Here is a 13,991-nt window from a genome sequence, read left to right as displayed (position 1 = left end):
TCTGAAATACAAATTCCTATTGTTATACAGCTATGCCATATAAAGGACACATTCAGGCTACTGTATTTTACCTCTTCATTACTGTAATCTCATATAAATAACGATAAATGAAAAATAATGAAACTAAATATGTTCTTTATTTCCCTCAGGATTCGCTTATGCCAGGCATCCTGTTGCATTCCTGTCGTGTTGAACGCGTAGCTACTAGCCTGGGGCCTTAAGGATCAAGCTGGGACATGCAAGGGTTCGCAGCAAAACATCACGAGCTGCACTTTCCTAGTGCAGAAACAGGCTCACTTATTACAATCTCGTCAAAGAGATTGACAACTTAACATGTCCACCACAGCACTAACACTATTACATCCTTTAGTTTAAGAGTTTACAGGAGCACAAATGAAGATAAGGTGAATGTACGTCACAGCTGGCATTGAAGTCCTGGCCCTGCGATGAAATGGGCGTGGAGTTGCCGAACACAGCGGAAACAGACGAGTGTGGAAGCACGCTGTGAGCGGCTCGCGACAGTCAACAGAGACTCAGAGCGGAATAACATGACAGAAACTGGACGCAGCGAGTGCGCAAAGATGTGCGAATGATGCTGGAGGTTGCCTCCTGTGTTTAAATTTCAGGTAAGGTTTTGCAAACCAACGGACCCACGACGACGTATAACGTAAAACACCCTTATGTCAAGTGTTGTGTATTTATCAAAAACCGACTCAAGTGTACACGAGACTGAAATGAACTAGCTTAAAGTTAAATTAGCTGTTTTCCACGAGTCAGAGCTGCAAGAAACGATTTGCATCACCTACCGGGTAATTTGGGCACATTCAAACAAGTGTAAACTGCGTCGCTCACACTTTAATTGACAAGTCACATTATATTCATAGTGGTGTAATTACTTTTTTTCTCCCAAGTGTGAATACATTAATTAACACATACGTCCGAACCTCTCTGGCACTATGTGCCTTTGAAACACACATCTGCCCAAACAACGCAGTGTAATCTGTAAAATGATAGCTTTACAAATGAGCCTTTTTATTGAACTGCAGTTTTCAATTACATTCTTTTATAAATGTTTGTGTGACGATATCCTCAAAACACTTAATATTGAAGTAGAAAATATGTCCATAGGACACACAAAGTGCAAAGCATTAACAGGTATGCTTTCTTAAACCAGGAAGGGGATACAAATTGGACTTTGTTCAAAGTTTGTTGGCTGAGCGATGAGCAGAAGTATGTGTTGGTGTGCATGCATGGGCGTGCATGCTACAGTATGACTCATTCCCTTGTTCAGTGTAACCATACCTGTGCTACGTGGGCCTAGTGGGTGTAACACATCCCCTGTGCTGGCTGGAAGCTATGCTTTCAGACAGTTTTATTTTAAACAGAGGACACAATATCTAGCTGTAATATATTGCTGTCAGTAGGTTGTGTAGACTTGAGTTGCCTCCAGTTGAATCTTAATGTCCACACACACACACACACACACACACACACACACACACACACACACACACACACACACACACACAGAGAGCTTCATATGTTCCTGTGCCCATGTGGGATGTGCAAGCTGCTTATCTTGTGAAGTTCTCTTTTTGCTCTTTTCTATTGATCTAAACACTCTGTAGGCTTGGACACGGGGCAGTAGCTGTGGATCAAACCTCCTATATCTAGCCCTTAATAATGTCTGCTGAATATGTGTGCTCTTCTGTGGGTAGTTTAGTTTGTATGTGTGTACACTCTGTGAGTGGGTGTATAAGCGCTAAAAGGCAGAGATTAAGTGCAGGCCAGGTCAAATGTGCGAGCAAGCTTTGGCGTGTGCCTGTGCTGGCAGTTAGCCGATACAGGTCCCTGCATGTTAACACTGCAATACCCAGCTGGGCAGGCCTGATAGATTCTATAAGCCAACAGTCGTGTGGAGCTGGGACTGTTCTCAATGCTCAAAAATGCAAAGCAATGTAGCAGCTAAGGTGTGATGTGTTTACTCACAAGGTAAAAAAAGGTCTGCTTAAAGGCATCTGAGCATACAATAACACAAATGATTTCAACCTAACATTTTGAGAAAATTGACTTTGCCTTTGTTTTTTGCACATCTGTCATAGTAGTGTCATTTGTTGTGCATAAATATATGAAAGCAGAAGATATGCTATATTCTCACCAGGCACATATATAAGATATCTAAAGGTCACTTTCTGTTGATGTTTATTCTTAACTACTTGCACAGTGCAGCACTCAACTGTAAACACATGCATGTGCCACAAGAGCATAAGTACTTGAAAGCAGAAGTAACACTTCATGTCCCCTGTGTACCGTAGGTTTGTAACGCAAAAGAGAAGTGGACAATGCAAGATGTTGCTGTATCTTCCCCTGAGTTTAAAGTGTGAGTGTGTGTTTAAGAGAAGAAAAAAAAACAGCGGTTCTGCCACACGATTCATTGTTGCTTGACTTTAAAGAGAGGGTGTGAAAGCATGAGGAAACAGACATTTAACAATAGATGCCATTTTAAGGGTTGTATGTTGCTAGGCAGTGAGCTGTGATGTAAAGCTCTCATTTTAAAACTAAGAGCTGGAAAAAAAGAGACAAAGATGTCCAATGGCTTTTCTGCAGACATCCAGTTTGTGTGTTATTTGATTCAAATATCAGACCTTAAGGTAAGTATTTTACCAAAACCTTAGCATTTAATGGTGGCTTGCTATTGCCTCATAGCTACAGTTGTTTTCTACTGTTTCATCCAGGAGTGTTGCAAATTTAGATCAGGTTTTGTTGGTTGCCATGTTTTCTCACTTGTTGATTGTACAGCACACGCATCTTTGATCGTTACAGAGTAAGAAGAAACAGACTTGTTTGATATATTGCTGATATTACATGACAAGATCATGTTATTCTCTAAGGTAGCTTTGCACAGCATAAAGGCTTGGAACAGGGGTGAAAAAAGAAAAACCAGCATACCAGCACCCTTTTCAAAACTAAGGAATTAATAATGTGTATTTTATTTATTTACTTGTACACATATTTGTGGTTTAACTGGGGAATATGGGTCAAACTATTTCTTGGCCTGTCGTGGTGACTTACTGGATTCTAAACCATAACTTACATTTACACTTTAGTTATTGTACTTGCTATATACTAGCTGTTTCCCCCTGTTTCCAATGCTTCCCTCCTGCTTTATGCTAAGTTAGGCTAACCATCTGCAGGCTGGAGCTTCATATTCATCATAAAGACATGAGAGTGGTATCGATCCTCTCATCTAACTCTTGATAAGAAAGCGCTTTTCCCAAAGTGTTGAACTTTTCCCTTGATGAGGTCCAATAATGTCATCAAAGTGGTATAAAGGTAAAATCTAACCCTTAAATACATTTTCACCTGCAGATCTTTGTTCTAAGATTAGATCAATATCCACTGTGAATCATTTTGGCTTGCAGAAAAATACACATCATTAGAGCGTAACCGATATTTGAAAGTAATTCTGTTAGAGTTAATGGATGTTTCAAAGGTTAATCATTTTGTCTATGGTACAAGAGTGGAGTCATGCAAATATTCTGTTTGAGGGCACCTACAGCCTCTTAACTTTACAGTATTGTTCTTGCCCCATCTCATATTTAATTTTTTTTGTTTTGTTCCTACAGTTTAAAGGATCTTCTGAAAGTCTTCCAGATGTGGCAGAGCTGAGACTTGAGCATCATGTTGGAGCCTTCAGAGCCTAGCCAAAAGATCGCGGAGTGGCTGTCCACCCTCCGCCTGTCCCAGTATACCACATGCTTCCAGAAAAGGGGTTATCAAGTTCTGGATGACTGCAAGGACCTCACAAATGAGCTCCTCCTGGAGTTTAACGTGCTTCCAACAGGCCATCGTAGGCGCATCCTCCGGAGTTTAGAAGCACTAGGGGTGAAGCAGCCGAGCGATGGAGAGGAGGATGAAGAGGAGGAGGGAGGGGTAGAGAACGGGAGGTGCAGACGGAAGCCTGTGCTTTACCCAAGACATGTCTTCCTGAAGGATAAAAAGAGGGGGACTTCATGTCAGCACCAGCAGCCAAAGGAGACGAGCGAGTACGAGTGTGAGGGCAGTCAGACTTTGCCTCCAGGAGCAGGACTGGGAAGAGAATTACCAGACATCCCAGAGAGCAGATACTTTCGCCCGCCTCAGCCGGCCCTGCGCAATCCCCAGAACATCCAAAGGTCGCTGCCTAAACATAGCTGTGTCCCTGCCTCCGTATCCTCCAGAAGCAGCAGCAGCTGCAGCAGCAGCAGCAGCGAGTCCCTCTCCATATCGGAAATGCCCTCAGACTGGGAGATTTCCTCAGAGGATCCCTCACTGTCTAGCACCGACTCTTTCCCCCGTACAGCGGGGGTCCACCACCCAACGCTCACTGAAGGCAATTGTGGTTTTCAAGGTGACATGGTGGAAAACTCCATCTATGAAGCACAGAGCAGTTTCAAGGTTCCTGTAGGTCCACAGCTCACTCGCTCCTACCGGCTGAGGCACCGGCCTGTCCCTGAAATCCCGACTCAGACCATTCTGCCACTTCTTGACAGGTAACAGTTCAACATTTTGGAAAGTGTGCTTCTTTACTTTCTTGTAGACTGCTGGCGGTAGATTTATATTTACCATACAAACATGGGGGTGGTGTCATCTTCTCACTTAACTGTCAACCAGAAAACAAAGAAGTGTATTTAACAACCCCTTTTCATTGAGCATAAATAAAGTTTGACTTAATAGAAGTTTATGAGCAGTTGAGAGCTAATCAAACAAGTTTGAAGAGCACAATGAAAGTTTGCACGCTGCCATGGCATGAATGAATAACAACACGACTTTCCCTCTTTGCATTCATATTTACGCTGGTGGAGAACCTGAGGTCTCTAATATCTTATTCAATTCTGCATTTCAAGTTCATTATTACACCTTATGCTAGACATTGTTTAACTTTATGAACTGTGAAACAAACTTTCAGAGTTCCACATCTCTATTCTGAAAGCCTTTTCGCCTAAATGGTGTTACCTATTTTTCCCACGTGCTGCATTGGTGGTTCTAATCGACTGATTTCTCTTCTTCCTCAGGAGCGCACCATCAGCGCAAACAACCAGCCCTGAACACCTAACCGGCTCCGAAGGTCCCATCGGTGCAAGCAGCATACAGAAAGGTACACCGTCTTTCAGCTTCCTCTGCTTCATCTCTGCCATGAATATTTCATTCGGCAGTAGAGTCAACGGTGCTGTTGTTTGCCTGTATGAAAGAAACGAGAGGAGATGTGGGTAGTGTGTGGGTGGGGTGGGGGTGTTCCGCCGCTGTTTCGTGGGAAACGGCGCCCCCGTTTCAATGCACATCTCACACGGAATATGCTCTCTCTCATCTTGTCCCTCAGAGAGACCCTGGTGTGTATTTCTGTCGCCCAGCTCTCCAAAGTTTTTCAGAAGTTGTTTAACTTTGCTAACAACACACAGGCTTGTAGTACAACCACTACAAATATGTGTTGAATTTTTCCTTTTCCCTTGCTGTATTTATTGAGCTTAGTCGACCCTCATGTCTTATCTGACGAGATACTACGTAAGCTGATTTCTGTGCTGAGATTGATGTGTTCCCCCAGGATAATTTGACTCATTGCTTTGACAATAGTCTGTATGAATGTGTGCGTGTGAAACACCTGTTAACATGTCAGTCTTTTTGGGACAATTTCTGACCACGTTGTGACATTTTCTTTTGCAGTCAGCTGCTGCATATCAACAGTTTTCTGTTCATTTTCTACACTTATTCTCCCCTCAAGCTCCTTTTGTGGCTACCCCTTCCTTGCTTGTTCCATGTACCTTTACTGCAGCAGTCTCTTGGTACAGTAGGCCTTGTTTTTCTAACTTTTTTGCTGTGTGGAACAAGACAGGGAGTGAGACTTGAGAGAACGGCAAGACAGTAACGTGGATTGGGAGGAAGGAAGAGAAGATGGATGCAAAACAGGCTGAGAGACAGAGGAAGAGAGGGAGCCAAGACAGTCCCAGAGCAGGGTAACAGGGAGCTCGAATAGCAAGCTAAATTTCCCTTCACAGCAAGGTCTGGCAAGGTGTTATTTGACTTATCATTGTACCCGAGCATATTGGAAAAGTTTATTCAGAGATGAGATCCAACACTTGAAAAAAAAAAGAAGCAGTGTAGTCTTACAGTATTACACCAAAACCTGCTGTTGGACGCTAACAGAATTTTAGTTATAATGCCCCAAAAAAATGTCCATGAGAAAACACTTCTCTGTCTAGTGCTTCTTCAGCAGCTCTGCGCCAACACAGCACACTAGGCAAATCATCATTTAATCAACAAAAACTAAAAAATTAATAATAATTGCAGTTAAAAGGCTTTTGGTCGTACAGTGGCAAACGCAGACTGCTCAATTTAATGCACTTTCTTTTGTAAGCACTATAAATGTGTGGGTAGTTTCTGTGGCTGTGCTCTGGTGTTGACAGATCTCACCTTGTGTGTGATGTGTGTGCACCACATCACACTGCACTAATTCACTGTTAGTGCTAAGCCACTCCTCAGAACAAAGAAAAGACTGTATGTACTAGTGCTGAAAAGATAAGTGAATTGAAAGAAAATTTATGGACTACAATTAAGTTCTATTATTGTTATAATCATGTTAAGTGTTCACAACTCAGCCCAGCCTGCAGATCTAGAAGCTTACTGTACATTTTCAAACAATACTTTAAACAACTGTTTTTGTTTCATGAATTCATAAATTGCTGGCAAAGCATGCGTTAATATAATACTAGAGAAATCACAATAGACATACTAATATTTTTTAATTAGCACCACAAAGTACAGCTGAGGCTGATGGGGAATTTTATATTACTGTACATTATTTTTTATATTAGTAGTTGCTCATGTTTTTAAATATATATAAAATTTATATATTGCATTAGCTTTCTCTCTTATTTACTTTTACAAAGAAAGAACAGTCAACCTTACAACATATTAGTAAAAAGGAACCTGACAGCAACAGTAGCAACATTCAAAATAATAATCCTTATAATTGTTCTAATTGTCATCATGTAGATGACCGAAAGTTTTCTTAACTAGTCACCAGTTAATTCAGAGAGCCTGTGGCTGAAACAATAAACAGTTTGGTGACTAATTTAAATTCAGGTGGTGACAGTTGGGTCTCCTCTATGCTCAGTGTGGGAGTGACACAGGACTGATAATAACAATCCGACCTGTACCTTCCTGACTTAAAAGAGCCGAGACTTCATTCACAACAAAAATCTTTTCACTAACTCCAAACTGATGGCGGCATCTAGGTCTCTTCCCAGTTTGCGACTATAGAGAGAGTCTGTTCAGGAGCAGATAAAGAAGCAGTGTGGTCAACTTTAAGAAACCAGAAGCAGAGCTAGTGAAGGAAGAATAGAGGGAATCAGACAGGAATTGAGTACAGTAGCGTCCAGCAGGCCCTCGGAGAAAATCGTGAGTGGCCTTAAGGTCGGCTGATAGATGATGACTGATGGTTGCTATCTGCCAACCAAGCCTGTCTGCGGAGAGGGTGGCTGTGTTGGAGTGGATTCTATCATCAAGTGAACTGACCCCATAGAGCTTACCAAGCCCAGTACATGCCCTTTGTGCCCTTCTGTAATGGCCTGCATTGTTTGAAAGTGTGTGTCAGTAAAGCTTTAAATAGTAGTACATTTGCATCTGTATGTGTGTGTACTTATTTCACTGTCTATCCTTTTTATGTCTGTTTGTCTCAAGGAATGTTTATGCGTCAGAGTGTGTTTCGATCTTTGTCTGTGTGCATTTCTGCCTGTCCGCCAGTGGCTATGTGTGTGTCTAGCCCCATGGCTCTGTCTTTTGGCCCTCACAATCCTCAGGAGAGGGGGGTGTCATTTTTCACAGTGACAGGCAGTAGCCCACGCAGGGTGGCCCCAGGTCTCCAGACTAATAGTGTCTGGCCAGAATCTCTCCGCTCTTCTTCGCTTCCACCAACCACGGTCCCTGCAGCAGCCAAGACAGACAAATGGCCTTGGCAGGGACTGAGGAGGATTGTACTCCCAGTTGGGCAGGGAAAAGGCAGAGGCAGAGAGATAGGCATGCTAAAACAAAATTTAATTGGTTTACTGCTTACATGGATCAAATGTTGGCACATTTATTCAGATCAATGAGTTGGTTTAATCAAAGGGCACTATAACATCTAAGTGATTTAAAATTAAACTGGAACAATCCTGTTAAGCTACTTACTTTCATGCACCATGTTTAGGCCTTCACACTGTGTTCTGCAAGTTTCAATGCAATGAGAAAACGACATTTTTGTTGTTTCTGTGTCCTTTTAGCTCCACTTCAAAGAACCTTGACGCCGATTGCTCCCTATGGAGAAATGTTCCTGTACAACAACCCTGAAAGCACTCCGGTAAGACAGCGTACACTCCCACTAGTGGACATTGAGTAGCAGCTTACCAAAGAGGAACAGACATTTCTCAGATCTTCAACACTATCAGCGGTGTTTCAACCACAGTCTGCACACCAAACCTCCCTCTCAGTGTTAATGTTGTCACTATGGACACACAGCAGTGTGGGAAATGTGCTTGTTTCAGTTTGCCTCCCGAGGTTAATAGAAATGTCACCTAGCCACTAAAGTCAACATAGCTTAGTGCACCAACACGATAACAGTGTCTGACTGAAAGATGGACACTTTTTTTTATCTGATGTTAATCTATTTTGTGCTCTATAGGACCAAGGCGCTAAAGATGGGTTGCAGAAGGGTTTTAAGGGCAAGATAAAACAGAAGAAACAGAGGTATGGTATACTGTTAAAATTCTGCTTTTCCACACTGGTTGTATTCAGATGTTGAAGAAAATAAACAACTGACCATTAATTCTGTTGTTGTAGTTACTACTAGTGTACTACTACTAGTGTAGCACATTATTACACGTAGAAAAAGAAAAAAAATGTTGCCACAAAGATAGATTCTAACCCTACGGTCACACATGCTACAAGAGACAGAAACATAGCGACAGGCTACCATTCATTTTCAGTGGGAGTGGCCGTTTGCAAGTGATGAGCTGCCACGAGCAAGGCGGACCGAAATGGACAAAAAGCCTGTTTTATGCAAATGCTGAGCGATACGTCATAGCAACTGCCAATCGGAGTGAAGGCAGCCTGACGTATGACAGTGGTTGCTCGAGTCAAATAAAATAATTCAAGATGGCGGAAAACACTTCAGGACATTGTATTTCTGTATATATCTGATAAGTTTGGCATGTTATCTCATATTTCTTTACTTTTATAGAAAAATAAATACTTTTAAATCCAAAAACATCGTTCTTGTGACTTGACAATACCTATGAAGTGACTTGTAAGACGTCCTTTAAGGTAGCGCCAGAGAATTTCTGTTTTCTGTTGCCGAGCAACCAGGAGTAGGCTAGGCACGCTCAAGATGGCCCATCAAGTGAGTGTGTGTCGCTCTCTTTTGTAGCATGTATGACTGTAAGGTTAGGCTTCACTGTAAATATATCAAGTCATATTTGGGCAATAATTATATATTTCCTACATGCTGTACATGACCGAAGCCTTCTTAAAGAAAGAGTTTAACATAATGGGATGCATGCTTATTTGCTTTCATACCGAGAGTTAGATGTGATCAATAACACTGTCATGTCTGTACGCTAATTATGGAGCTAGAGTTAGAAGACCATTAGCTTAGCTCAGCATAGAGTCCAGAAGCCAGGGGCAACAGTTGTTTATTGCAAACAGAAAAATAAAAACAAGTTGTGGTGTTATCTAGAGTAATGCGCTGTAAGTATTTCTCGGCCGATTGCAGTGAATTCCTTTTGCTGTTCAGAAAGAAAAAGTTATATAACGTAGCTTCTAATAAAACTTCTTACGTTTTTGTTTATGTATAGATACATCAAACAAGATACGTGTTAATTAGTAAAAAAAACAATTCTGACAATTCAATTCAGAGTCAAGCTAGTCAAGTTTCTCTCTGCTCCCAGGCATTATGCTAAGCTAAGGTAAATGCCTTCTGGCAATGATAATATCTTCTCATCTGTCTCCTGTATAATAAAAGTAAAGCAATTATTAGAATATTCCAAAATGTCAAACTGTTCCTTGCTATCTATGCTTCTCCAGAAAAAAGACGAATAAACGGAAAGAATCCAAAGAACAAAGGTCTCCCCCTGCTCCAACTATCCCAGACTCCTACAACGAGGAATACTCAACAGTGAACAAGTGTGCCAGCATTTTGCCACGAGCCAGTTTGGACCAAAGTTTTCTAGTGAGCTCTGATGGTCAGGCTGTGGGACCAACTTCCTCTGGACCTAAAGATGGCTCTTTAACCATGGTGGAGTGTGACCTCTACTCGGAGCCTGCAGACGCTATGGGGGTTGTGACTAAAAATGCACTGCCTGATATTTCTCCATATGCATGTTTCTATGGAGCCCCCAAACACCAGGTGCTCAAAGTGGGTTGGCTGGACAAACTGTCGCCTCAAGGGTAGGTTACAGTTCTGGCGAAGATGATAATTGTGGTTAGAGACTCAGTTCAGATTATCAGATATTAGATATTCATTTTTAGTTGATGAAATAATACATGAATCTTCATGAAATCCTCATGAATGCCAGTTTTACTACAGGTCCACATTGTATAAGCAATATTATGCATACTTCTTTTCTATCAGTGCATATTCTCACTCAGTTTTACAAGCTTACAAGCAAACAACCTAAAATGTGCCTCATGCTACTTCCTGTCAAGTGGCAAGGACAGTCATCACCACAGTCAGTCAACTACTGCTTCCTGTTTTTTTTTGCAGACCTTTTACACTGCACTTTTTCTACTTCCCCGTGTCTTTTATCTTTGATAACCATTTAAAACTGATAAATCGTATTATATACAGAAGCCCAAAGCAGATCCATCCATAATACATGGCACCATCGAAAGGAAAGGAAGATGGGATATGACCTTGTAGTATTGAGACAATATCTCTGCTTTGACTTAGCTCGGCCTTTTCTGGCAGCACTAAGTCTCTTGGAGCCACATGCTTCACCATTGTTCAAAACCGGAGCTATCAATCATTTACTCTACTCTATATTCTCCTTCACCACCTGATTTGCATAGGTTTGGCAAACTGCCCTTGGGCTGTTGAATATTCAAATTGAAAGTGCCCATTTGTTTTGATTATGCTAACTGACAGATGTGGATAGAACTCTTGACATTAATGAATCAATGGCACTCTTGATGAAATATGAGTACCTGTTCTGAGCAGATTTAGTAGTGGCTTACTGTCCTGACAGATTTAGATTTGTTTTGCTTATTTCACTCATAACTGGTTAAGTTTGGTTGAACGATGAATTGAATTTGCACCTCACTTTCTCTTTGCAGAAATTGTGTTTTTCAACGGAGGTGGGTGAGATTTGATGGCGAGAGTCTGGCGTACTACAACAATGACAAGGTAAGTGCGAGAAAAACACATGCATGTGTTCACACTTCAGTTTCCTCCTCCTGCTGACACACCCACATTCTCCACCTGCACACTTCCAAAGTCATTCTCCCGTTACAGAAATCTATACCTTGAGCAGCTGAGCCAAGATCCAAGTGTTCCCTTCCCTTCTCCTCCATCTCATTGTCATCATCATCATTATCATTAGCTTAGCAGGGTAAAGAATGGGGGCAAGGACAGAGCGACATTACGCCATGCATGCCAGGCCAGCATTCTTTGTGCCCGCCCAGCCATACATTGATGTTGGCACTTGACCAGTTCCCCAAGAAAGAAGGAGAGGGAAAGTGGAGGGAGAAACTCTCCTTTCTTTTTGCCGCCCTCAGCATTTTTTTCTCCCTGTACCTCTTTTCATTCTCCTTCTGTCTGACAGTTGAGTTTGAAATTACGCTTAGCATTGCCTGCCTCATCATCAGAGAGGGAGAGGGATGAAGGGAGAGAAAGGGTTCAGTAACTGAACTGGAGGCACACTTAGACACAGGCAAGATGGCAATATAACCTCTACATGTGGTGTTCGATTAATCTGTTGATTATGTTCTCGATTAAGTGATTAGTTGTTTGGGGAAAAAAATAGTGTTTCCAAAAAGCCCAAGATGACGTCCTCAAAAGTCTTGTTTTGTCCACAACTCAATGATATTCTGGAGAGGAGTGAAGAAACTACAACATATTCAAAATTAAGAAGTTTGAATCAGATAATTTGAGCTGGTTAATCGATTATTAAAATAGTTGGTGATTCATTTATTTTTGACTACTAATTGATTAATAATTGCAGCTCTATCAACCTGTTTAGTCTGGAAATGCTTTAGTATAGCGCCAACATTTACAAACTGTACAATATCGTTTTATGTGACCATGTGTGTCCCTTGGAACTAGGGCTGGGCAATATATCAACGTTGTATCAATATCGCGATATGAGACTAGATATTGTCTTACATTTTTGATATATCGTAATATCGTAATATGGTAAGTGTTGTCTTTTCCTGGTTTTACAGGCTGCATTACAGTAAAGTGATGTCATTTTCTGAACTTACCAGACTGTTCTAGCTGTTCTATTATTTACCTTTACCCACTAAGTCATTTAATCATTTCTGGAGTATATATTGTGTATAATTCATTTTCACCAATAGTCAAGCATACAATATCGTTGCAATATCGACATCGAGGTATTTGGTCAAGAATATCGTGATATATGATTTTCTCTATATTGCCCAGCCCAACTTGGAACTACCGTGCTGTTTTTTTTTTCTTTTTTTTTAATTCTTTCTTTTGAATTTGTAATTTTGCTTATTCCAATCCATTTGCTACAAACCACTACACTTCACTACATCCCAGATAACAATTTTTAACACTGTTAGAATGTTTTATGTTTGTCTGTATCCTCCCTTACCTTTATTTATTAATTAATGTGATTTGTAATCCAATACAGTACATATCAAGTTTGCATTCATGTTTTTAACCCTGTAGCAAAATGTGCCAAACTGCTCAACTCAACTCGCATCACAAGCGTCACGATACAATTACATCACGATACTTATGTCACGATACAACATTATTGCGAATTTAAACATATTGCAATATTCTGCGGTATCTTTTTGCAATGTTTTACAATTTTTCCAACTTCAAATTTTTCCCAAATTCAAATGAGGTCTCCTAAGGAAAACGTCAACATCTTTTTTTTTTTTTTCTAAAAACATAAACTTCTCTGTTTGTTCATCTCGCTTCAATTTTATTGCTGCAAAATGGGATTGTCAAGCAGAAAAACTGACCAGCACATATAATAAAATATTGATACTTGGCATCTGTGTATTAATACAGTATTGCCTAGGCACAAATCGCGATACAATGCTGTCTATGTTTTCCCCCACCCCTGATTCATTGGTTTTAAATATAGAACTACCTACATAAAATATAGTCCTTAATTAGAAAATGTTTATGTTTTATACTATGAAATGTCTGATTAAACAGTAGGTTAACAAGAACCGGACCAAGCAGTCAATGCCAACTTTTGATACTTGACTCTATTTAATACTTAATGCTACGGATATGTTTTAATCAGTATTCAAAACTTCATTTAGAGCTTCGATACCCAGCCCTAGCGGTAATGCAGTGCAGACTTTGCAAATCAATCTGCCCTTGCATTATCACGCAACAATGATGTAACAACTGACAAACATGAATAGTAGATATGGTTGTACATTTGATGTTTAATATCATCAATTACACAACTAAAGTACATTTCAGAACTCTGATTTGATACCGACCATAAATTAATAGTTTCCTTTGGCTTCCTGGAAAGGAAGAGAAAATGCATTTAAAACTTGTAGTATACATTATTTATATTTGAGGATCTAAAACCTTCATAAACCCTGGTATTATCCTTCAAAAAAGGCTTTCAATGCATTAATTCTGTGTTATCTAACATAATGTGCTTTGCCTTCATGTTTTTGCTAATGACTGTTGGTAGTATCTTGCACTAAGAACAAACGTGTGTGTGTGTGTGTGTGTGTGTGTGTGTGTGTGTGTGTGTGTGTGTGTG

The 13,991-nt window shown here is 40.6% G+C and overlaps 1 protein-coding gene across 2 annotated transcripts in view; it reads left to right on the top strand.

Moving 5' to 3' along the window:
• The first annotated feature begins 317 nt into the window (after nucleotides 1–317).
• Nucleotides 318–13,991, top strand: part of arap2 (ArfGAP with RhoGAP domain, ankyrin repeat and PH domain 2) — a 123,569-nt gene continuing 109,895 nt past the window's right edge. Inside the window, exons 1-7 of one of the 2 annotated variants that reach the window (XM_032544568.1) lie at nucleotides 318–626; nucleotides 3,627–4,532; nucleotides 5,055–5,137; nucleotides 8,295–8,371; nucleotides 8,693–8,757; nucleotides 10,093–10,455; nucleotides 11,341–11,410. In XM_032544568.1, the coding sequence (XP_032400459.1) occupies nucleotides 3,682–4,532; nucleotides 5,055–5,137; nucleotides 8,295–8,371; nucleotides 8,693–8,757; nucleotides 10,093–10,455; nucleotides 11,341–11,410 (1,509 nt within the window). In that variant the 5' untranslated portion in view covers nucleotides 318–626; nucleotides 3,627–3,681. Of the gene's footprint in view, nucleotides 627–2,542; nucleotides 2,652–3,626; nucleotides 4,533–5,054; nucleotides 5,138–8,294; nucleotides 8,372–8,692; nucleotides 8,758–10,092; nucleotides 10,456–11,340; nucleotides 11,411–13,991 lie in introns of those variants that run through there. The other variant, XM_032544569.1, reaches the window with a different exon arrangement.

This window comes from Etheostoma spectabile, chromosome 19, assembly GCF_008692095.1.
Source record: "Etheostoma spectabile isolate EspeVRDwgs_2016 chromosome 19, UIUC_Espe_1.0, whole genome shotgun sequence".
In the NCBI taxonomy this organism is placed as follows: domain Eukaryota; kingdom Metazoa; phylum Chordata; class Actinopteri; order Perciformes; family Percidae; genus Etheostoma; species Etheostoma spectabile.
This window is presented reverse-complemented; position numbering and strand designations above follow the sequence as displayed.